Source organism: Malus domestica, chromosome 02 (genome assembly GCF_042453785.1).
Source record: "Malus domestica chromosome 02, GDT2T_hap1".
NCBI lineage: Eukaryota > Viridiplantae > Streptophyta > Magnoliopsida > Rosales > Rosaceae > Malus > Malus domestica.
In genome coordinates this window covers 13,895,072-13,918,520 of record NC_091662.1, presented here as the reverse complement: position 1 = coordinate 13,918,520, position 23,449 = coordinate 13,895,072, and the positions used below count along the sequence as shown (strand labels likewise).

Here is a 23,449-nt window from a genome sequence, read left to right as displayed (position 1 = left end):
TATTAAGTGTTGCAATGGCCTTCATAGAATCAAACCATAGAGCTAATCGTGCTTGATTTTATTCTTTTTTGGTTAATTAATTTGCTTGATATGGCTCTGTAAATTGTCTCCCAATCATTCCTAATTTCACTCTCTCACTAAGGTCAATTCCATCAACCCTCAAATAGCTCCACAAACCTTCGTCGTCAACCTCCATAATGCCCTGATTTTATACCTTGATAGGCTTGATTTAATTTTTGTTTGTTTTTTTTTTCTAGTATATTTTGTCTGTTTAATTCATCGGTTTTGACCCAAACAAAATTATGAAAAGAATAATGCTAGGGAGATAACAAATTGGTAACAGGCCGTCAACATGTTTGAAATTTTTTTTATGTGATTATGATTTTCTAGGGTTTTCTGATTCTTCGTGACACATAGCAACGCGTCCTTTTTCAAACTTTATTTGTCCACACAACTAGTATGAAAATGGAATATGCTAATCAGCCATAAGGAGACAATGACATAACAGAAGGAAGGAAAGGGAAAAGAGAGACGCTGCTACACATAGCCCTCGCATCATCCCCTCACACTTCTCACTCACTTGCATCAACTCATGGACATGGCAAGCCATCCTTATTCAAGATCCTGACAAACGAAGATGGGGCTAACGACCCAAGCAAAATCGCTCGTGACCCCGAATTCTAGATGTATGTTTATGTGTGTTTTATTATCATGTTTCAATGTCTAAAATTTGCAGAGAATTATCCAAATTTCACAAACACAGACCAAGAACTCCAGCTACTTTGAGATAGTGATCATCATAGTCCAGAAGTAAACAATTTTCGCAATAAATTAAACCGAAAAACTAATATTAAGTCAAATCATAATATCATATAACCCTGATAATATAGTAACATCAAAATTGTAAACTGTAACAAAACACAGAAGATGATTCTTCTGTAGATGGCCAATATAGGATAATGTAAAAGCACTAAATTATTAATACAACATAATTAAGTAAAATTCTTAGTCTCTCATGATTCATCTAACAGAGATTACAGAATAAGTAATCAAAGCAGGTCTCTGTGCAGTCATAAAAGCAGGAACAACTGTGCATCCAAACACAAAATTACATAAAAATTACAAATTACAAATGACAAGCTAATTAAACCATAAAAAAAAGACGAATATTTAACAAGAAATTAATTTGATGATTACCAATCGTCGATGACTTTGTCCTGCTCATCTTCTTCTATCTGGAATTTTTTGGTGGAAGTATCTATGGCTTGTGATGGTGGAGGCTCCATGTCTGATTTGATCTCTCTACCTTCTGAATACTGTCTACTGAGAAAAAAAGAGAGGTGGAATAGAGTTTTGAATCACGTGAATGCACTTGTCGAATTTGTCATAGCTGACTCTGACTGCTTTGAAAACGATGAAGCATAATATAGGACGATGGTGCCAAAACGGATTCGTCCTTTTCATAAATTTTGCAATAAATAATTTTTTAGAAAAAATCTTAACCGCAATTTATAATATAAAAATTTCTGATCATAAGCATAAAGTATAAAACATCAAAAATAATATTTGATAGCATATATGGCAATTTGATATTTTGTACAATTCTTTGCTTCAACCGATATGTTAAATAAAAGAGAAAGAGAAATGCTAAGGAGACTCTCTCTAAAGTATAAGTCTTCACCATCTCATATTTTTTACACAATTACCGTGCTAATATTATAAAATATTGAGCAAAAAACATGAGATGACTGAGAGTTTATGAAGAGTCCCATTTTGAGAGAGTCTTCTTAGCATTTCTCTAAATAAAAATGTCATTCTATAAATTTTTTCATCTCTTTGTGGGGTTCAATTATTAAGACAACCAATCAAATACTTGACACATAACAACATTTATTATGAATTGCATCACACCTATTAAAAAATGGAGCATTTTTGCACACCACCCTAAACTTTGGTGTATGCTTACCATACACCTAATCATCTAACACGTGTCATTTCACTTAACCTTGGTTAAATTTTTTTTCAAAATTGAAAAAGTATCATTTAGTGTGAGGTGTATGGTGAACATACACTATAATTATAATGGTGAGCAAAAATGCACCCATTAAAAAAATTATTAAATCAATTTGGCAACTACCGTCATGAATGCCAACAAAGAGCTTTGTCTTTAGTTGACTCAACTCCACGAAAAAAACGGAAGGCTCGGTTGGACAGAGTTTTGCTGCTATTTTAATGGTGTATGAGCCTTGATATCTTCTTTAAAGATGCTTTAAGAAAAAAAAAATTCACAATGTTTTTCCTTAACAAATGATAGCGTTAGTTAGATAAATTGTTAATTTTTATGGGAGGAAGATTAGTGAAAATCGAACTCACACCATATGTATAAGTATAATTATTCTCCCCCTGCAATAAAGTGCCATGTGCAATTTCTTCACAATTTGTGGAGCCCAATGTTAAAAGGCTCGACTCAAGGCACGCCTAGGCGGCCTCTGTGGCTGGGCATGAGGGTTGCTACCTCTATTTTGAGGGAGTGGGCGGAAGGCGCGCCTCAGGGCGTCCAGGCGTCTTTGTTTGCCTTTTTTTTTTTTTTTTTTTTAATTTTCAAACCCAAATTTTGGGTAGAGTTTTAGCTACCTCATACATCTTCGTTGCACTATCGTCTCTCTGCCTTTTTATATATATATATATATAATGAATGTGTGTGCTGTCTGCATGCTTTGTTTTATGTGTGCTCATTGTGCTTTTCATCCTCTATTTTATATATATATATATATATATATATGATATAATATATATGTATATGTGTGTGTGTGTGTGTGTATTAATGTGTATATATTAAAAAATTTAAGTCCTGTGAGGCTTCACCTCAAGCCTCACGCCTCACACCTAGGCTGGGCTATTCCTCGGACTCCTCGTCCACGCCTCACGCTTTTAATACATTGGTGGAGCCAAGCATTATTTGTAGAAAAATACTAAAAATTAATGAGGAAAGTAAATGGTTTTGGAAACATGTAGTGGACCACTAGTGGAGTTGATAAGGTCATTTATCTGTGAAATTAAACAGTGATTCTGCGCATGCGTTACTTGCACTACAAAAATGCATTTCAAAGATTTAACGTTTTGAGGTTTTTAGTTACATGTCGTTTTCATTGGTTAATGACTTGATTATCTAGGCGAATATGACTTCAATTATTTTGTCACACTAGATATATATGCATCATACCAAAGAATTCTAATTTGGGGATATTTTAGTATATTTTGGGGTATTTTATACTCCAAATTTTTAACCATTAAATATTTAGTTAAAGATATAATGACCAACTAGAGTCTTTCTAGTTTCAAGTAGGTAGGAAAGCCCTACTTCCCCTTTAACATTATATCATTTCACCGTACAAGGAATTGTTTATTCTCTTTATCGTCGTCTAAATATTATCTTCAGAAAATATATTTGGATATCTTTTAATAATTGATATGAATCAAAGAAATTGACAGTTCATCATAATAATGTTATTTATTACCATAACCGTCGAATTATTATATAAGTGAATGACTAAACAATCTTAAAGTCAGTTGAATTTTTACGGAAGTAACCTTTAGACGATGGTTAAAAAAACAAATTTGCAAAAACAGATACTTGGAGTGCAAAACAAAAACACCAAGTCCAAAAATAATTTAATCCCTTTTGATATATAGACACCAGTTTTTGAGTTCACCAAATTGTACAATGAGGCGAAAGCGTTACCTTGTTAAAAGACTTCTTCTGCTGAAGCTCGAAAATTAGTTAATGGTATATAAAAACGGCTGCTAAATTCCCAGGGCAAGATAAACTTCCACCATCGAAATGAATGATGGAAAGAACCTACAAAACACTCAATGGCTGCGAGTCACCCACCAGAATCACATCCAGTACGCCTACAATTCGGGAGCCGCTTCTCTGCAGAAGTATGGACAGGAAGGTAGCTATCATTCCCCTTTCCACCAGCCGTCTGACAATGTTATTCGTTTCAGCATGGCGGTTGGCACAACAGAGTGTCCACATGAGGGATGTGGTATTTGAATTGCAAACTGTGCTGGAGATTAATCCAGGAAAGGCCTCAAGGTTAACATGAGGGGAAGATCAGGAGGCCACTTTAAGTCGGAAGTTTCGCACAAAAATGTTGGTCACTGGAGAAAAAGGCTGGACCCTCAGGCTTACCAATCACCAAATCGGGAATGCACTGCTCTGCGATCCAAGTATGGCCGGAATCACCAGCGACTGATCAAATTTTCTTTCAAGTTCCATTGGACTCAGAGGTTTATCCTGTAGACATAACAAAAACTGTAAAAGAATAACTAAACTTTAATAAAAGAAGTGGCATGGTGTTTATACTTACCGCGTAATTCACCCCATTAGATGCTTGGGCGGTGGGCGGGGCATCTTGCTGCTGTGAGTTCTTTAAGAATCGATGTTCTAATAAAATGGCAGCAGTTGGCCTTTCTGCAGGATTTCTTTGGAAGCAGCATCTTAAGAAATCCTTACCCTCAGGCGACAATGTTTCAGGAATTGGTGGCGCATCCTTCATAACTTTAAACATGGCTGCAGCCTGGATTAATAGACAAGAGTTTAGAGAACCGTGGGAGGGCTTAAAATGCAGTGCAGAAAATTATGTATGAAACTTGGACCCAAATATAAATTCACAATCTCAACTCGAAAGGCAGATGAGCAAAGCTACACGGCAATGAGGAGGCGTAAAAGAAGTTTATGATTTTATCAAACTGTGTACGAACAGGTAAAAGCATGCACTGCATCCCACTTAGTAGTCAGTACTACTATATCGAAAAAAAACTATGGATTTGGACACAAACAATGGAGTAGAACCCTTCAAAGCACAAAATTGAAACAAGTTTCATGGTTGAGTACAGAAAATACATTATGTGCTTACCCCTTCGTACTCACTCCAAGGAGGTTTTCCGGTGAACATTTCAATAATAGTGGAACCCAAGCTCCATATATCAACAGCAAGAGCCAGATCAGAGCTGCTATCTTTATGCATCACAGCTTGCATCAGCTGCAGGAAGAAAAATTGTATCAGTATTAGAGAGCGCATAACCCCATAGGCTACCACATACTAATTAGCAAAAGATTACCTCTGGAGCCATCCAGTACGGGCTTCCCTTTAGAGAAAGATTACCTACGTGTCCCGAAAGCTACGCAACAAACAAATTGTAACCATGTGAGCCTAAAATCAGATGGTAAAGAATGAATACCAGCAAGTGATCTGAATCTATAACAATGTGTATGGTGTCTGTAATGATAGCAACATGAACTGTGTGTAAAACCGCTCGATGACTAGATTAAGGAAACCATCTCAAAATATCAAGATGACTTGGCCTATTTCCTTGCCAAGGAGTAAAAAGAGCTACTAGCACAAAAAAGAAAAAAAAGAGAGTGAAGAATGAGAATCTAATGAAAGGGTGAAGAAAGAACCAGTACTCACATGTTTTGCCATTCCAAAGTCAGCTAGCTTGACAACTCCACATGAATCGACAAGCAAATTAGCCCCTTTGATGTCCCTATCAACAGAAAATGAAATAATATGCAGCCTAATTGACCCCAAGCACAATTCTATAGGCCCGTACACCAAAAACAATTCTTCCACATTTGACAATGATAAAAATTCGCATAGGTGAGCAATTCATTATTATTAGATTAAGAATGTGATTGTACCTGTGTATTGTCTTTGTGCTGTGCAAGTAAGCCAACCCAGAGAGAATATGGCGAGTAAAATTACGAACAACAGCTTCTGTTATGGCTCCACAATGTTCATGGACATATTTGTTAATAGAACCAGGATGGACATACTCCAGATAGATGAAAAATCGATCATCAACCTGCATATACATGAAAGTATTTGGTGCTTTATTTTAGGCAACTCCAATGGACAAAAACTTGAGCCTGGATGCCTAAACACGCAAGTAACAACGTTACTCACTATTTCACTTCCATAGTACTGCACAATATTAGGATGCTTCAGCTGGCTGAGAACTTTGATTTCCTGATAAAGAAAAGTTTACGGAAAATGAGTAAGAAGCACAGTGACATCGTAACATATCATTCAATGCACCTGAGGAACAACCACACCATAGTCTACCTAATAGATTACATCAAAAATTTTGGTTGCCTACAAAAGTACTTTTAGTCTTAATGCATCTAGACTCTAAAATAATCTGAAGTTTGAGAAATTTGAAAAACTGAAGATTGCTATACTGCATGCTGAATCGCTGATATATTGATACTCCAGAGGTTCAACAGGTAGACTAGGGAAAAGTAATGTCAAACAGAAAAATCCAGGATAGCTAAATCTGTGGGGGTTAGAGTCAACAAGCATACATTATGTGTACATTCCTAGAACAAATTGAGAGTAAACGGATGATAACCTGCTGTAGCTGCTTTATACACTCTGCAGATTTTGGGTCCTCAGGAAATAACTCGACTTCCTTCATTGCACATAACGCTCCAGTTTCTCTGTTACAAACGAAAACCCTTCATCAGCATTTGGCAAAGCAAATAGAAACTATGATCAGCTATTCATGGAACTGTATATACCTATTGGTAGCAACATAAACACTTCCGAACGTGCCACGTCCAATAAGCTTTCCCTTTTGCCATTGACCTTTGACTGGCTGGGACTCTGGTTTAGGTGTGAGTATAGCTTGTGGTGATGGTAGGCTAAGACTTGCTCCAGGAGGCAGAGGCAATGGATGGACTTCAGCATAACCATTAACCTCACGCCGCACAGTGGGGGCTTCAAAGGATAATGTTGGATGCAATGGCGATGTTGAACCTGGTGGGCTTCTGACGTTTCGGCAGGGACTTCTATTGGATGGACTTTGTAGAGGGGAATTATCATTGCTCTGGATGGAGTATTCGGAGAAGGAAGGGGGGGAGTGCGCAAAAGGCACATCGCAAGTGGGCATCTCGGGGGCAGACCAGCCTTGATTTCCAACAGGAACAAGGTGTGGGAGCAGATCACCAGCATTGGGTCTGTGCGGGCTGAATGTAGGACTTGAGAAAGGACTAGCCGGAGCACTCCAGGTAGGTTTCGGAACATCAAGCCGGAAGTCACTAGGATAGCTCTCTAAACCTTTCCTACCTCGATTCCTCCTCGTAGACCTTGACTTAGGTTCAAAACAATGCTCGTTATTCTTTCGCCTTTCCCGGCAAGCGAACACACTGAAAATGCAAGGCATACATGTCAATAAAGTCTCCTAGTTTAAGTATCATCATATGTGGTGCATTCAAAGGCCAAATCTGCAACAAACAACGCAAGAATCTGACAAACATGGAAATGTTGGTGCATTCAAAATCATAATCTCCTATCTTTTTCGATTCTTAATTCAAGCATGTAATTAGCATCCATTAATCTTTTTAGTTCTCCAAATCCAGCAATATATAGAGAAAACAAATTTTGTTTTCTTTAGAACCAAACAATATGAAAAAAAATTTATAATTTTCTCTTGTCAAGAAAAAACAAATTTTAATACTCTACGTGAAAATCAAAGAAGAGACAGGGAGATTTTAACACCTCTGGATAGAAGAGTTGGAGGAGGTAGCGTCACCGGCCTTGGGAGACGGCAATCGACAATCGCCGGAACTGCATCCGGAGCACCTCTCTCTCCGGCACCTCTCTTTGCATCGCAAATCCGCCGTCGATTCCGGCAATGGCAGCGGCTGAGGAGTCCCTGCCCCAGACGTAGTTTCCGGAAACGACGAACTCGAACCCGAGCGCTTATGATTATTGATGACTCTACCTCCTCCACCTTCATGGTTTCCACCGCCAATACCGATCAAAAGCTGCTTCCTCTGTCGGGTGAGCTTCCTCCTCGACCGAAACATCCAGCCTCCCCCGTCATCGCTGGCCTTCTTTTTCGGCGACTCCTCTTTCGCCGACGAGGAGGAGGAAGAAGAAGAGAAGGTAATGTTAGACAGCCAACGCATGGTGGAAACCATTCATGATCATCACAACCGCGCAAACCCTAACAAGTTGGTGATTTGGATTAGACGACGACGAAGAAATTGACGGGAAGGCCTAGGAGGTCCAGGAGAAGATCCATGAGAGGCCTGGATCTTCATCGAGAGACCTGCAGGCCATGAATCAATTCCCCGAGACGGTGTCGTTAATTCGTTTTTTCTTCCCTTAATATTTTTTGTTTTGTTTAGAAAATGCGTAGGGCTTGAGAATTGAGAGGTTGATATTATAGTGCTCTGTTTTCTCTCTAACCATGTTTGAACAACGCGCGCGCTTGGTTTTTTCGTTTTTCTTGTGTTCCGGCCGTTATTTCTGTTGGTTATATTTCACATTTATACATTTATTTTTTTTACTTATTTATCTTAGACCAACTCCAATAATTGGATTAAAACTCAAAATAAGTTTTAAACTCGCCCAAAGCTTCTCGACTAAAAAAAGATTTTGGGTTAAAACTTATTTTTGGGCCAAATTTAACCCAGAAAATGGGCCAAGTTTAGTGGTTGGGACCATGTTGCTGGCTCTAGCTATCAACCACTTGCGAAAAGACCAAGGACTATTTTTTTTATCGGACGGCTCATGTAGTTGGACAAACGGTGTAGATTCAATTGTTTATCAAAATAAAATTTAAAAATAAATGAATCCAACAGTTGAGACGATATAAATGGAATCTTAATTAAAGTATCAAACGGCTTTAATTTGTTGTTACGTTTGTTGATTTTGAGGGAGAGAAAGGAAGTCTGAGAGTGAGAGCTTTTCCATTTGTTATGGGTTCACTAGTTCTAGTGCTTGACGTGTACCCAGCACCAGCACATTATGTGTTGATTATTCTGGTTTTGGCGTGGTATGTGGGAGAGAATAAGAGGGTTTCTTTTCTCGCAGTTGTCAGGGGACATGTATGGAGGTGCAGCTAACGAAAACATTATCTTCCATTCCATGTCTGACCACAAACCCATGAATCACTCTTCCCAAATTCAAATCTTTCAACTCCGAGCAAGCAGGTAGGATTGAAGAAACTGTTACTACACTGGGTCTCACTCCAGTCTCCATTCGACCCCATCTCGCGAAATGCCTCCAAACCTTGTCTAGGCATCCTTCGGTTAATGTAACGAGAACACAAAGAGGTCCAAGACACCACATCTTTCACCACCATGCCATCGAAAACCCGTCTCGCCCCATCAAAATATCTACATTTTCCAAACATATCGACCATTGCATTGCCCAAAGAGACATCCGAATGAAACCCGAATCGAATTACTTCGTTGTGAAGCTCTTTAATATTTCTAACATCACCAAGAGCAGCACACGCCTTAGCAACTGATAGAAGCAGAAGATTATCGGGCACTATTCGCCGACCTCTGAGTGAAGTGTAAAGATTTATGGATTACTTGACGAACCCATGTCGCGTGTAGCCTGATATGACATGAGCATGGTCCACGCACGCAGGTCTGGTTCGGGAATTTGATCGAACGCGTGTCTTGCACGTTGTAAATCGCCAGAATTACAATAGATCTTCAAGAACCTAAGGCTCAGGTGAGGCGGGACATTGGTGGGTAGCTTTGAAAGCATGTGATATTATTATTTTAATGGCTTTTGCATCTTGTAATCTGCAGAGAGAAGCTTCGAGTTTGCAAGTGATTTTGAAAAGCAGTTGAGAAGTACCGTTTCTTCGCGCCAGGACAGGTAATAAGCGACAATGACTCTGTCTAGGCATGAAACGACACGCTCCGTGTGTTTATTAGCTTTACATTAGGCATGGAACGACATTCCACCCACTTGCATTTTATCTTGTTTTGTTTGTTCTTTTTCCTTTTTGTAAGACTTTATCATAGCCAAATAAGTAACTCTTTACTACAATGGTGGAAAGGTGCAGCGTGAATTTAATTCTCATCAATGGCTAATCTAACATATATAATCTAACAAAACCTATTGTTTGATAAAAAAAAAAAAATTTCTATTACTTTGTTAAAATTTCAGTGTTTAATAAATATCATAGTTAGTTTATGTATTGGATAATTGTTAAATGACTAAACCATCTTAGAGTTTGTTGATTTTTAGCAATATGATAAATGCTAAGGAGACTCCCGCAAAAAATATGACTCTATATGGACTCTCTGTTACCGCATATTTTTTACGGCACAATGTTTTATAATGTTCACAGATAGAGAGTCCTAACTTGAGAGTCTTCATTTTTTTTTTTATCAAATTTGAGGATTGACTTAAAAAATTTACACTTCAAATCATTGTGCAATATTTTAGGATGAAAAAGAGAGTCAATAATGTAGAATAAAAATTCAATTAAGAAAATTGCTAGCATTCCTTTTTAAAGAATTGAACACATTTCTCTTTGAGATTTAAACACATAACCTCCACAAAAACATTGAAAACAGGATGGTATCAAATTATCGTTTGCATAACCCTGTGATTTCAATTTCAACAATCCACCATGGATGTCATTTAATTTTGACACGTAAAAGTTTGACATGTGTACAAATATACTATTTATTATTTTTTTTTTCAAATACAGACATATTTACTGAATAAACTTGGTAAAAAAAGTTGGTTACCTTTACCCAATGATTTGATTTTCTCGCTATTACTTATCATCATATTTGAGGTAGGTTTTATTAGCTAATGCTTGAATTCCATATAAGATTTGACATGCTTGATGGGTATTTTGTTTCTTTTGAAGATGAAAGTTATGGTTCTGTTTGTCTCTTTTAAAATTCAACGACTAAGAATTTAACGGTTATAAGATTTTATGAGCCGATTTATTCTATAATTTCCGGTAACTAATAATAAATGAGTTATTGTTTCATGACAGCTGGGAGAGAGGCATTTGTCATATGAATTTCTTTGGCAATCCACCATTGGAGATGTGATCAGTGTTAATTATCAGCTGTCAGCTTAGTTGGGTCTGAATTGTCAATAGTCCATGACTTTCTTTCCAAACCAAAGTTGTTGGGTCAATTAAGAAACCCAAGTCTTTTAATTTACTTTGATTTTTATTTGGGCCTACGGTCCATCTTCTCTGCATAATTTTTGTATTAAGTTCTTTGGATAAAGTATATAATCTCAGATCCACGATGCAAGACTTGAGAAGCTTTTTACGAGTTTGTTCTTCTTATTCTCCCTTCTAAGAATCTCAGTTGCAACTGCACAAGACACAATCACTCCAAGTCGATATATAAGAGATGGCGAAACTCTGGTTTCAGTAGGTGGAAGCTATGAACTGGGATTTTTCAGCCCTGGTAAATGAAAATGCCGGTACTTGGGAATATGGTACGAGTAATGCTATTCATACCATGTTTTGTACCATATTTTCATATCATCTTAGGTGGCATTTGATGTGGATAGTCACATCATTTGAAAAATTTGCAAAACCCAAGGATAGGAAGGAGAAATACTCCTCGTATACCACAATCATCATTTAATTAACTAGTTTTTTTTAATTATTAGTTTATTAAATAATGAACTAAATTTAAAAATCTAATTAATTCAAATGATGTAGCTGTCCACATCAAATGTCACCTAAAGTAGTATGAAAATATGGTATGAATAACATTATTATACTGCTTCTACTGATGCAGTTGTGTGGGTAGCCAACAGAGAAACAGCACTTGGGTGATTCTTCAGGACTTTTGAAGCTCACCGAGCAAGGAGTTCTTGTTCTCTTTGTGAATAGCTCAAACAGCATTGTGTGGTCATCGAATTCATCAAGAATCGCGGAGAATCCAGTATTGCAACTCTTGGATTCTGGAAATCTTGTGGTGCAAGGTGGGAAAAAAACTAATCCGGATAACTTCTTGTGGCAGAGTTTTGATTATCCTTGTGACACATTCCTACCGGAAATGAAGATTGGTTGGGACTTGGTTATCGGTTTAGATAGGTATGTATCGTCTTGGAAGAGCACATAAGATCTTGCTCCAGAAGAGTTTTCAATACGAATGGATCATCATGGCTTACCGCAACTTGTTTTAATGAAAGGAGGTCATATACAAAATAGAGGAGGATCATGGAATGGCCTTTATTTGACAGAATACGGATATCTTGTCGGAGGAGAACCAAATTCAATATTTGAATTTGTGTTGAACAAGGATAAGGTCTATTAAGTACATGCTCCGAAACGGGTCCTTGTTCTTTAGATATGTATTGAACCCATTAGGAGCCCTAGAACTATTCATATAGGTGTACCAAACACAGAGTTCGGAAGTTTCCTCTACACTCCAAGGGGATTGGTGTGAAAGTTATGCCTTGTGTGGTCCATTTTCTAGTTGCAGTATGCATAACTCTCTGAAATGTGCATTCTTGAAGGGATTTGTACCAAAATCTTCAAAAGATTGGAATTCAGGATATTAGTCTGATGGATGTGTTCGAAGGACTCCGTTGGCCTGCAGCGATGGAGATGGCTTCATAAAGTACAGTGGGATTAAATTGCCAGACACATCAACCTCGTGGTTTGATAAAAGCACGAGCCTTAAGGAATGCAAGGGATTATGTTTGGGAAACTGCTCATGTACTGGTGTGCAAATCTAGACATCAGGGAGGGAGGAAGTGGCTGCGTGCTTTGGTTTGATAACCTCACCGGCATAGAAGAATTCACTCCCGGCGGTGGTCAAGACCTTTATATACGGGTGGCAGCTTCAGAACTAGGTATGTCTTCAACCTTTATCTGCAGTATGCAAAGTAGGGTTTAAATAAGTTAGTGTTAAAATCACAGTTACTGCAACACTTTGAGATCACATGAAAAGTTTGTTTTCATACGGATATTTCAGATCATGCTAAGAAAAAGAGCAATTTCAACAAGAGACAGCTACTAGCAATTCTCCTCAGCTTTGCAGTTTTTCTCATGGGATTGCTCGTTGGAATGATATTGTACATGCGGAAGAAAAAAGTCAGAAAAATGAAGGTAACTATTTTCGGACAAAATGCATTAGATAAGGTAGTATTTAATTTCGATAGTGTAGCTAACTGTTCTCATCTTTTTATCCATGCTGAAGAATCTTCTACCATTTCAGGACTCAGAACAAAGGATTGCAGACAAGAGTACCTTGGAGACGACACGGAAGAGATGGAGTTACCACTGTTTGACTTGACCACCATATCTAAAGCCACTAACAACTTTTCAAGCTGCAACAAGCTGGGAGAAGGTGTCTTTGAACCTATGTACAAGGTAACATAAATTCATGCAACGAAAATTAGCTATATTGCTATTCCAAATTTATGTCTTTTCGAAATGATGGTCCATAGGGTACACTGATAGGAGGAAAAGAAATTGCAGTAAAGAGGCTTTCAAAGAATTCCGGACAAGGAATGAGATAGTTCAAAACTGAAGTATACTCACAATCAGACTTCAGCATCGCAATCTTGTTAAGCTTATCGGTTGTTGCATTCAAAAAGGCAAAAAGATTCAAATATATGAATTCATGCCCAACAAAAGCTTGGACTTCTATATTTTTGGTATGATCCTTCATTTCAATCTTTTTATACTATGATTCAATGTGGCATCGAAATAACGGGCTTAAAGTTTCTTCAGATTAGGAGGGTCAAAAATTGCTCGACTGGCCTAAGTGCTTCCACATTATAGGTGGAGTTGCCCGATGGCTTCTTTATCTTCACCAGGACTCTAGATTAAGGTTTATACATCGAGATCTGAAACTTAGCAATATTCTGCTAGATGATAATATGAACCCAAAGATTTTAGACTTTGGCTTGGCTAAAACATTCAGCGGTGATCAAAGTTAGGCCAATACAAACAGAGTGGTTAGAAGCATGCTTAGACTTGTTTTGTGGTTTATAATTTCATTGTTCTGCTTTTGAAATTCTTTCTCACTGGTCATTGCATATTGATATGGCAGTGGTTATATGTGTCCAGAATATGCAGCAGATGGAATTTTCTTGATGAAAATCTGATGTGTTTAGCTTTGAAGTCATACTGCCCGAGATGTTGAGTAGGAAGAAGAAAATAGGATTTCATCATCTAGATCACGACCACAACCTTCTTGGACATGTAAGTTTAACCAACGAGGTGATGATATGTTACATTAAAAAGAATAGTGAATTAGACGGTGCTCTTCGAAGCAAACATGCCATTTAACAGTGTTGAAGGTCTACAGCAAAGCCCCTTTTACATATTAGGCCACTAACATATCTTACATGTTTCAATTTGTTTTAAGGCGTGGATACTATGGATTCAAGATAAACCACTAGAACTAATCGATAAGACGTTTTGTGATTCGTGGAAAATATTTGAAGTGTTAAGGTGTCTTCATGTGGAGGTGTCTTCATGTAGGGATGTTACGTGTGCAAAGAGTACCTGAGGATAGACCAAGCATGTCATCTGTGGTTTTGATGTTGAGCAATGATGTTGCCTTGCCGCCTCCAAAACAGCCTGGTATTTACACTGAACGAAGCGTCCTTAATGCACCATCAAGGACGCTTCTATGCAGAGGGGCATTGAGGGGGAGCGAAAGGTGCAGTCGCACAGGGCCCCAAATTTACAGGGACCCCTAAATTTTTGTCATCTAACATCATGTAATAATATTCTATACTTAAAAAAATTGCTTTTATTAACACTTTAAACCGCATTGTGCACTCCTTATAAGAGTGTTTTTCTTTCTTTCTAAATATAAAAACTTGGAGTACAATAAGATATTTTGAGTGTCAATAATAACATCTGTAAAGCGGCAGTTTCTTAATTTTATTATATAACAACGTTATACATTCAAGTGAAACTTTAAAGTTAGAGGTTTGTTGTTTTTTTTTTCATGTTTGGTTGTTTAAGATAAAACTGTTTTTGATTATTTAGTGAAAGTTATGTTTGTAACTCTTTTTACTTATCATTAAGGACATTTGTAAATATGCAATCAGTGAGTGCTAAAGTTTGTTTTGATATATATTTTTTTTTTAACAAACGATATTATCTACGCTAAGAATGTGAAGGAGTGGGTTAAGCCTGACAATAGGCTAACAATAATATGGTTTAAATTCGCTTTTGGCGAGAGATGAACATAAGATCTCTCACTTACAAATAAAGAGGAATATCACTAGACCGTAGTACTAAGTAACTTTGTTTTAATTTAAGTGAATGTTTTCTAGTATCAATATATTGTCATACTTTTTAAAACTTAATACTATCTTAAGGAGGCCCCTTTTACAAATTTCGCACAGGACTCCAAAAATCTCAAAGACGGCCCTGCTTCTATGTTCGAAGAATACTTTCAGCAGTAAGGTTATAGAACCTCTATAGATCATCATTGCAGTGCTTGTTAGTCCTTTAATCTACCATCACAACACGTGTTCGGCAGGTTGACATGAGGCTTATAGTCTTAGCTGGGAAACAATGAGACATGCGATTATAACTTTTGAAAGAAATGTATTTATGATTAAGTTTAGTAGTTCCTAAAGCACAACAAAGAAAGGATTTGGGGTTGTTACGTTGTTCAAAAAAAATTTAAGTTATAGTTAAAGTTGTGTTTATTATTTATTAATTTTACTTTATTATTTCTTAATAAGATAATTTCATTGAGAAGGAAAGTAGATCATGCATATGTACATAGGAAGTTGGAGAAGCAAGACGAGTCTTGCTCCAACAACACCATAACCTCCTCTGAAGGAATGCCATATTTGGCTAAGATCACCAAAATGTAAAGCCTTATGGATTCCTTCAGGACCTGATGTCGCATGCGGGCTGATATTAGAGCGGTCCATGCACTTATTCTGGTTCGGGTATTTGATCAAACCAGGCGGGCTATTTGTAGATCGCCGGAATAAACACTCAAGTTTGGTTCTGGACGTTTGGTCGTTAGATTTGACCAAAAGATGTAACTTGTGAGACAGAAGTGAATAATTGCTTCATGATACCACTATTGGTGGAAAAGCTTCGGTACACCACGTGGCCGCTGTCTTCCCGCACACACAAATGTCACACGTGAGGCAGAAGTTTTCTATCCATCGTTGGGAGAGATTTTTCACTGTAACCGTCACACAAGATGGTACACCACGTGTTCTCATATAAATAGTGGGATATATGTGTTAAAATGTTAATAACTTAAAAATTAAAATTTTTCACCATTTACATAAAAACATGTGATGTACCATCCGTGTTTTTGTCACAACTAAAAATTTCTTGTTGAAGTGGTCAGATTTATCAGGTGCCCGTCAACTTAGTTTATCCTTTCACTGAGACCAAATTTTCAAACCAAGGTGTCCAAGGTGTAAACAAAAAGAAAAAAAAATGGTAAAGGAAAAAGACACTTGAAAGAGAGTTAATTTTTTCTTCTTCCAACTCCTCTGCAGAAATGTACAGTTTCAGAAATATGCCAATGCAGTCCTTGAGGAGCATATTTGTGTGTTTGTTCTTATTATCCTTCCTAAGGATCTCATCTGCAGCTTCACTAGCCACAATCACTCCGAGTCGATCTATTAGAGATGGCGAAACTCTGGTTTCAGCAGGTGGAGGCTTTGAACTGGGATTTTTCAGCCCTGGTAACTCGAAGGGCCGGTACTTGGGGATATGGTACACAGTTTCTGCTGATACAGTTGTGTGGGTAGCCAACAGAGAAACACCACTTGGTGATTCGTCCGGATTTTTGAAGCTCACCGAGCAAGGAGTACTAGTCCTCCTTAATAGCTCAGACAACATTGTATGGTCATCGAATTCATCAAGAACCGTGGGGAATCCAGTATCACAACTCTTGGATACTGGAAATCTTATTGTGAAAGACGGAAATGAAACTAACTCGGATAGCTTCTCGTGGCAGAGTTTTGATTACCCTTGTGACACATTCCTACCGGAAATGAAGCTTGGGTGGGACTTAGCTAATGGTTTAGAGAGGTATGCCTCGTCTTGGAAGAGCACAGAAAATCCTGCTCCAGGAGATTTTTCTCTACGGTTAAGTCATTGGGGCTTACCACAACTTGTTACTATGAAAGGAGCTAAGATACAGGCTAGAGGAGGGTCATGGAATGGTGTTCATCTTACAGGATATGGAATTAGTGGAAGAAAATCCAATCCAATATCTGGGCTTGAATTTCGGTTGAACAAGGATGAGGTCTACTTTGAGTACAGGCTCCTAAACAGGTCGGAGTTCACGAGATACGTATTGAACCCGTTAGGCATCGCACAACGGTTCACATGGGTGCGCCAAACACAGAGTTGGGAACTTTCCTCTACATTCCAAGCAGATCGGTGTTCAAACTATGCCTTGTGTGGTGCATATACTACTTGCAATATCAACAACGCTCTAATATGTGCATGCTTGAAGGGATTTACACCAAAATCTCCAAAAGATTGGGACTCGGGATACTGGTCCGACGGGTGCGTTCGAAAGACTCCGTTGGCCTGCAGCCATGGAGATGGCTTCCTAAAGTATAACGGGATTAAATTGCCAGACACATCTACCTCATGGTTTAATAAAAGCATGAGCCTCAAGGAATGCAAGTGGTTATGTTTGGAAAACTGCTCATGTACGGCGTATGCAAATCTTGATATCAGGGAGGGAGGAAGTGGCTGCTTGCTTTGGTTTGGCAACCTCATTGACATAAGAGAATTCGCTATAAGTGACGTTCAGGACTTCTATATACGGATGGCAGCTTCAGAACTAGGTAGCTCCTAGACTTTATTTTTGTTTCTAATGGTGCATAGAAAAATTACCATATATTTTGAGATTAAAATGGAATGGGGTTTTGTCCACATTGTATGTTTTTTTTTTTTTTTCATTTTTCCTCCCCGAGGGGGTCCGATAAGCCAGCAGTTAGAATCAGCATGGTGAAAATCACTGAGGTTTTCCTAGATTTAGGTCCATAATAAAAGGCAGAACTACATGTTCATCCACCTGAAAATTAAGTTAGAAGCAGCATGGCTAAATGCAACTGGTCATAACATCAAAGTTACTGCAACATGAGAGATTGCTTACCAAATCACACAAAATTTTTTGTTTTGATTGGGATATTTCAGATCACTTTGTGAAAGAGAGCAAGTTCAACGAGAAAAAACTACCAATTCTCATCAGCTCCGCGGTTTTACTCCTCGGAATGATTATAGTTGGATTGATATTGTACATACGGAAGAAGAAACTCAGAAATGAAGGTAAAAATCTCAGACAAGGACTCCGACTCTTATTTTATTTCTGTATATATGATTATAAGATTTAGGAACAAAAATATATATCAGAGTATCATAACATTGACAACGAAAAATGCAGTAGATAAGGTGTTAGTATTTTATTTCAAAAGTTTAACTAACTGCTCACATCATTTTTACCTGTACTAAAGAGATCTCCTATTGTTTCAGGAGTCAGAAGAAAGGATTTCAGAAAAGAGTACCTTGGAGAAGACAGGGAAGGCATGGAGTTACCGCTATTTGACTTGACCACCATAGTCAAAGCGACTGATAACTTTTCAAGCAACAAGTTGGGAGAAGGTGGTTTTGGACCTGTGTACAAGGTAATATAAATTCATGCAACTAAGATGAGCTACTTTGGTATACAGAATTTAAGACTTTTCGAAATGGTAATCCATAGGGCACATTGATGGGAGGGAAAGAAGTTGCAGTTAAGAGACTTTCAAAGGATTCTGGACAGGGAATGAGGGAGTTCAAAAATGAAGTAATACTGATAGCCAGACTTCAGCATCGGAATCTCGTAAAGCTTATGGGCTATTGCACTCAAGAAGATGAAAAGATTCTAATATATGAATTCATGCCAAATGGAAGCTTAGACTTCTTTATTTTTGGTATTGGTTCCCTCCGAAACTAACCATGTGGCTTTTAGATCATACCATACTTCACCTTCAAACTTATTTTACCAGGATTCAGTGTGACACTGATTAACATGCTCAAAGTTTCTTCAGATGAAGAGGGAGGAAAGTTGCTCAACTGGCCTAAGTGCTTTCACATTATTGGTGGAATTGCTCGGGGACTTGTTTATCTTCACCATGACTCTAGATTAAGGATTATCCACCGAGATCTGAAAGCTAGCAATATTCTGCTTGATAATAATATGAACCCGAAGATTGCAGACTTTGGCTTGGCTAAAATATTCGACACAGATCAAAGTCAGGCCAATACAAAGAGAGTGGTAGGAACCTAGTAAGTATGATCAAACTTGTTATATGATTTATGTTTTAAATTGTGTTATTCTCCTGAAATTCTTTCTCACTGGTCATTGCAATTTGATCTGGCAGTGGTTATATGTCTCCCGAATATGCTATAGATGGAATTTGCTCGATGAAATCTGATGTCTTTAGCTTTGGAGTTATACTGCTAGAGATGTTGAGTAGGAAGAAGAACAGGGGATTTTGTCATCCGGATCATCACCTTAACCTTCTTGGACATGTAAGTATAACAAATGTGGTGCTAATATTTTACTTTAAAAAAAACACCTTGTCTAATGAAATGCCGTATAACAGTATAGAAGGTGAGCAGAATGCTCCAATCACATGCAATTCTACTAACACATCATATATGTTTCAACTTTTTTTAAAGGCATGGATGCTATGGATGCAAGATAAACAACTGGAACTGATCGATAAGACTCTTTCTGATTCGTGCAATATATGTGAAGTGGTAAGGTGTCTTCACGTGGGGCTGTTATGTGTGCAAAGAGTACCTGAGGATAGACCAAGCATGTCATCTGTGGTTCTGATGTTGAGCAGTGATGTTGCCTTGCCTTCTCCAAAGCAGCCTGGTTTTTACACTGAACGAAGTGTCACTGAATCACCATCAAGCATGCGTCCGTGTTCAGAGAATAATGTCAGCACTACATTGATAGAACCTCGGTAGATCATATCATTCTTGCGCTTGTTGATGCTTCTGGTCTGGCCGTCATCCTAAAATGTGTTTGGTAGTTTGACTTGAACTTGTGTGAGAAATTTTAAGGTGATTTACGTATTTCATTTTGTTAATCGTCGGCATTAACACCAAATTTCTAAATTTTCAACAAAACCGAGGCTCGGGTGAGATAGGAAGCTGGTGCGGAGCTTTGAAACTATGTGTCCTATTGTTCTAACTTCTTTCCGGTTGCGTCTGTACCATTTCATTCAAATGTTGCCACAATGCCATCAAAGCAAAAAATCTTAAGGGTAATTGTCCAATAAGATTGAGAACCAATGTCCGAAGAATATGTAACTTTCTAATGTGTCATCTTCCCAAATTAAAACTCTACTTGAGTCTCACTTACTCCTTGAAACTCAAAATTTATCACTTTACTTTCTGAAACTCATGTCTCTTTTTGCCCTTTATCTTCAAAGTCTGTTTACATTGATTCCATGGTGGCTGGATCTTGATTTCATTCTCCAGCATTGATTCTTTGTTCTACTACCCTGATATAAAACCTAGATATTTTGAGGTGCATGGAGTATCTACCCCTAAAAGGCCAAGTAAACCCTAATGCTAATAGCGAGTGATTAATTACTTGCCGAGGACGTGAACACTCCACGTTATAAAAGAACACACTCTCTCCCTCTCTCGTTCCTCCCCCTTTTGTTGTCCTTTTTATTTTGTAAGCTCTCACTCTCTCTTTGTTGCTTAAAAAATTGGTGTAAAATGGTCTATTTTCGAATCTCGAAGAGCCGAAATGATGAATCTGATTGATGTGTAGACAATGTTCTTGATATAAATTTTGATCAATTCACTAACAGAATTGACGCTTTGCGTGGGCGCTCTATTATTGCCTCCTATTCTTGAGGGGGTGATCGGGGATGGGTGGTGATACCCACAAAAAATAAAGAATTGTTCGCTCTTTTGGGGGCCTTTCGTACTCAAGGGAGAATTATTGAGCGCACTAAAATCTAGTGGATGGGTTCAATATTCATGAAAAGCTGGGTTTAAAATGATCAATTGGTTTTTATTTATGACGTTTATTTGTGATTCAATAATTGGTTTTGATTTTGATCACTTGAACAATTGATTTTGATGATTTTAGTCGATTGCCTTATTATAAATTTGACGTTTGATTGTCTTAACTTTGAAATAAATAAAAAGTGCTGCCGGGACTTGAATGAGTTACTTGATGCGTAGGAAAGAGAAGTTCCTATTTGTACATAGGAAGAGGACCTTCCTCTTAGTCATTTCATTTGGGCATCTTATCCCCTTCATGTTCACCGAGTAAACCTCGCATTGCATTTCTGCTAGGCATCTTTTTGTCTCCGCCGATAGCAGAAATGCAATGCAAGGTATTTGCAAGAGGCCTTCAAGGTTCCTGTTGTTATTCAACTCACAGATGATGAGAAATTTATTGCTTGTGGTTTTGACATGACTAGAACCTTCATCCTAGCTAATAAGACAGAGAAATGTGTATGCTTATGTTCAGGCATTCTACTGCACTATAGAATAACGTACGAAAAGAAGGACGAACAAAGGACAAGGGGGAAAACGTAAAGAAACTAACCAATATCGCTCGTGTGCTGTAAACCTCCGTTTAACCACTTCACTCTAAAAGATAATAAAAGCACAGATGTAACCAAAACATGGATCATAATGAGAGTGCTACAACAAAATCCAGCTGATTATGATCGAACCAATCACGATTCTTTTTCAACTTGAGTATCACAGCATATGGCAGCGGGCCAATCTGTATCCTTAAGGAAAAATCAGAGACTTATTAAACTTCTTGCTTCTACTCGTGGTTCATGCCAATGCGGGAAAACCATAAACCTGTGCTTCGGTGACTAAACTCCTGCAGATTCTGGGTTCTCCAACATTGTTGCGACTATCTTACAAATGGGCATGGTTTCGTTCTTACTTAGAAGCTTCATGGAAGGATGAACCTCAATGTCAGGAATGAACACCCTATCTCCTATATCTAGATTGCTTACATCCACCTCAATCTTAGAAGGAATGTTCTCAGCTGGGCCAAGGTACCTTAGACTTGTTCTAATTTTGTTCAGGTGGCCACCTGTATTGGCACAAAGAAGTGGTAATCAGTGCACATTCGCACGCCATCATACTTGAACCAAAACAAATCAGTCTTTAAAGAACGCACGAAACCATGTCAAATAGGGACTCCAATAACGACAAGCTTTTAAACGTTTTACACGCATTGTTATCGATATCAGAATGTGAGCAGCCAACCCGATACCCATTGGAAATGAGTGGAGCGGCCCAAGATCATTTATAATCTGAACAACAACAACAACAACAACAACAGAAGCAGCTGCACTTTTGTTTTCAGTACGTAACCACTATAGATGCACAAGGGATGATAGAACAGCCCTTAAATCAAGCAATGTATCACATCGATGACCAAATTTTCTACCTATTCCTAAACAATCCAACTTCAATGTTACGGGTTTGGGATCAAATACGCAACTTCTGTTTACCAATGATACGAAACAAACCAAACAAAGTGCAACCAAAGAAAATTAAATTACCTTTTTTGAGACCAGGACAAACATCTTCACCTTTGAAAACAACAGGGACATCAACTTTCAGCTCGGAGCCCTCATCCGCCCAAACAAACACCAAATTCAGAATCTTCCCACTCTCCTGGTCCCTGTGAATCTACACAATCAAACACCCCAAAATTCAAATCACACATAAATTTTCAATCTTTATATATATATAAATTATAAATGGATGAAGAAAATGAGTAATTGCCTTGATGGGTATGACATTTCCGGATTCGAGCAAATCCGACGACCCGGACCCGGCTCGGATCTGGAGGGGGAACCGAGTGGAGCAGAAAAACGGGAGTTCTACCGACTTGAGAATGGCCTGAATCTGCTTCCTCTCGGTGGTCAGCAGGTGCTTCCTGGCGACCGGTCGAGCGGCGGCACTGCTAGGGTTCAGCTGCTGGGAGAACACGACGGCTGGAATTCGACCTTGAGCTCTGTCTTTGACGGAGACTCTGTTGCCAGTGACCTCCCGAGGGATGGCTTGGATCGTGTGGTAGAGAGCCGCGAAGGATGAGAATGGAGGTTGCGGTCCGAAGCTAGAATTTTGCAGAACCGCGCGGAGGTTGCCGCCGGCTGCGCGCCACCGATTGGCCATTTTTTCTTTGGGGTGGGGTGGGTGGGCGGGGGGGGGGGGGTAGGGGCGTTGGTCTCTGCTCAGAGGGTTTTGGGGTTTAAGGGTCTGGGCCTTTGGGTAGAGGTGACCTTTGCCTTATGAGAGTGGTGGGCTCGTTGAATAATGGACTTATTGAGTCTCCAATTTTGGGGGATGTGGGCTTTAATTACCGTCTCTTGAATAGAGGAGAAGTTTTTTGTCTGATTGTCACATTATTACGTGGTGTTGTCAATTTACATGCATACGAGACTAAGATTTGTACTTTCACAAATAGATAAAGCTCGTTATATTAACCATAGCTCACATAAATTGCCAACCACAACCTCTTCTTAAATATTGTTTCCCTAACAATCCCTTTACCATCTTCTCCCCCAAGTTGCTACTATGAGAGGACTCGAATTTGAGATCTCTTCAGACCCGTATGATACAGTGGGGA

General features: G+C 38.4%; 3 protein-coding genes and 1 pseudogene across 5 annotated transcripts; 2 read left to right on the top strand and 2 right to left on the bottom strand.

Annotated features, from left to right (window-relative positions):
- Positions 1–850: 850 nt before the first annotated feature.
- On the bottom strand, positions 851–8,128 carry LOC103402819 (mitogen-activated protein kinase kinase kinase 5-like). 2 transcript variants are annotated; one of them, XR_011577395.1, is made up of 12 exons: positions 7,566–8,128; positions 6,587–7,213; positions 6,418–6,505; positions 5,973–6,035; positions 5,708–5,871; positions 5,478–5,553; positions 5,128–5,187; positions 4,923–5,048; positions 4,374–4,583; positions 3,743–4,300; positions 1,198–1,323; positions 851–1,088 (listed from the first exon to the last, which is right to left on the bottom strand). XR_011577395.1 is itself a non-coding variant. In XM_008341587.4 (10 exons), the coding sequence occupies exons 1-10, from the start codon at positions 7,988–7,990 to the stop codon at positions 4,199–4,201; spliced, it is 1,941 nt and encodes a 646-aa protein (XP_008339809.2). In that variant the 5' UTR covers positions 7,991–8,128; the 3' UTR covers positions 3,665–4,198. The 2 variants fall into 2 exon arrangements, 1 of the variants encoding a protein (XP_008339809.2); XM_008341587.4 differs by lacking the exons at positions 851–1,088; positions 1,198–1,323 and having other exon boundaries at positions 3,665–4,300.
- Positions 8,129–10,640: 2,512 nt separating this feature from the next.
- On the top strand, positions 10,641–14,519 carry LOC103403500 (G-type lectin S-receptor-like serine/threonine-protein kinase At4g27290; annotated as a pseudogene).
- Positions 14,520–16,227: 1,708 nt separating this feature from the next.
- Positions 16,228–20,169, top strand: LOC139187651 (G-type lectin S-receptor-like serine/threonine-protein kinase At4g27290). Of its 2 annotated transcripts, none has more exons than XR_011577391.1 (7): positions 16,228–17,612; positions 17,965–18,096; positions 18,301–18,452; positions 18,530–18,740; positions 18,858–19,084; positions 19,191–19,341; positions 19,492–20,169. XR_011577391.1 is itself a non-coding variant. In XM_070815741.1 (7 exons), the coding sequence occupies exons 1-7, from the start codon at positions 16,307–16,309 to the stop codon at positions 19,786–19,788; spliced, it is 2,487 nt and encodes an 828-aa protein (XP_070671842.1). In that variant the 5' UTR covers positions 16,228–16,306; the 3' UTR covers positions 19,789–20,169. The 2 variants fall into 2 exon arrangements, 1 of the variants encoding a protein (XP_070671842.1); XM_070815741.1 differs by having other exon boundaries at positions 18,858–19,095.
- Positions 20,170–21,408: 1,239 nt separating this feature from the next.
- Positions 21,409–23,092, bottom strand: LOC103403492 (uncharacterized). The gene is made up of 3 exons (XM_008342337.3): positions 22,603–23,092; positions 22,377–22,506; positions 21,409–21,901 (listed from the first exon to the last, which is right to left on the bottom strand). Exons 1-3 carry the CDS (start codon positions 22,993–22,995, stop codon positions 21,675–21,677), a joined length of 750 nt encoding a protein of 249 aa, XP_008340559.2. The 5' UTR covers positions 22,996–23,092; the 3' UTR covers positions 21,409–21,674.
- Between the last annotated feature and the right edge of the window lie 357 nt (positions 23,093–23,449).

Excerpts from the sequence above, each read along its gene's own strand:
- LOC103403492 (XM_008342337.3), bottom strand. The coding sequence starts at position 22,995 with ATGGCCAATCGGTGGCGCGCAGCCGGCGGCAACCTCCGCGCGGTTCTG. Across the intron at positions 22,507-22,602 it reads GAAATGTCATACCCATCAAG|ATTCACAGGGACCAGGAGAG; the intron begins GCAATTACTCAT and ends TTGATTGTGTAG. Across the intron at positions 21,902-22,376 it reads TTGTCCTGGTCTCAAAAAAG|GTGGCCACCTGAACAAAATT; the intron begins GTAATTTAATTT and ends GTGCCAATACAG.
- LOC103402819 (XM_008341587.4), bottom strand. The coding sequence starts at position 7,990 with ATGGTTTCCACCATGCGTTGGCTGTCTAACATTACCTTCTCTTCTTCT. Across the intron at positions 6,506-6,586 it reads GTTTATGTTGCTACCAATAG|AGAAACTGGAGCGTTATGTG; the intron begins GTATATACAGTT and ends CGTTTGTAACAG. Across the intron at positions 5,049-5,127 it reads CGTACTGGATGGCTCCAGAG|CTGATGCAAGCTGTGATGCA; the intron begins GTAATCTTTTGC and ends TTCTTCCTGCAG.
- LOC139187651 (XM_070815741.1), top strand. The coding sequence starts at position 16,307 with ATGTACAGTTTCAGAAATATGCCAATGCAGTCCTTGAGGAGCATATTT. Across the intron at positions 18,741-18,857 it reads CTTAGACTTCTTTATTTTTG|ATGAAGAGGGAGGAAAGTTG; the intron begins GTATTGGTTCCC and ends AAGTTTCTTCAG. Across the intron at positions 19,096-19,190 it reads AAGAGAGTGGTAGGAACCTA|TGGTTATATGTCTCCCGAAT; the intron begins GTAAGTATGATC and ends TTGATCTGGCAG.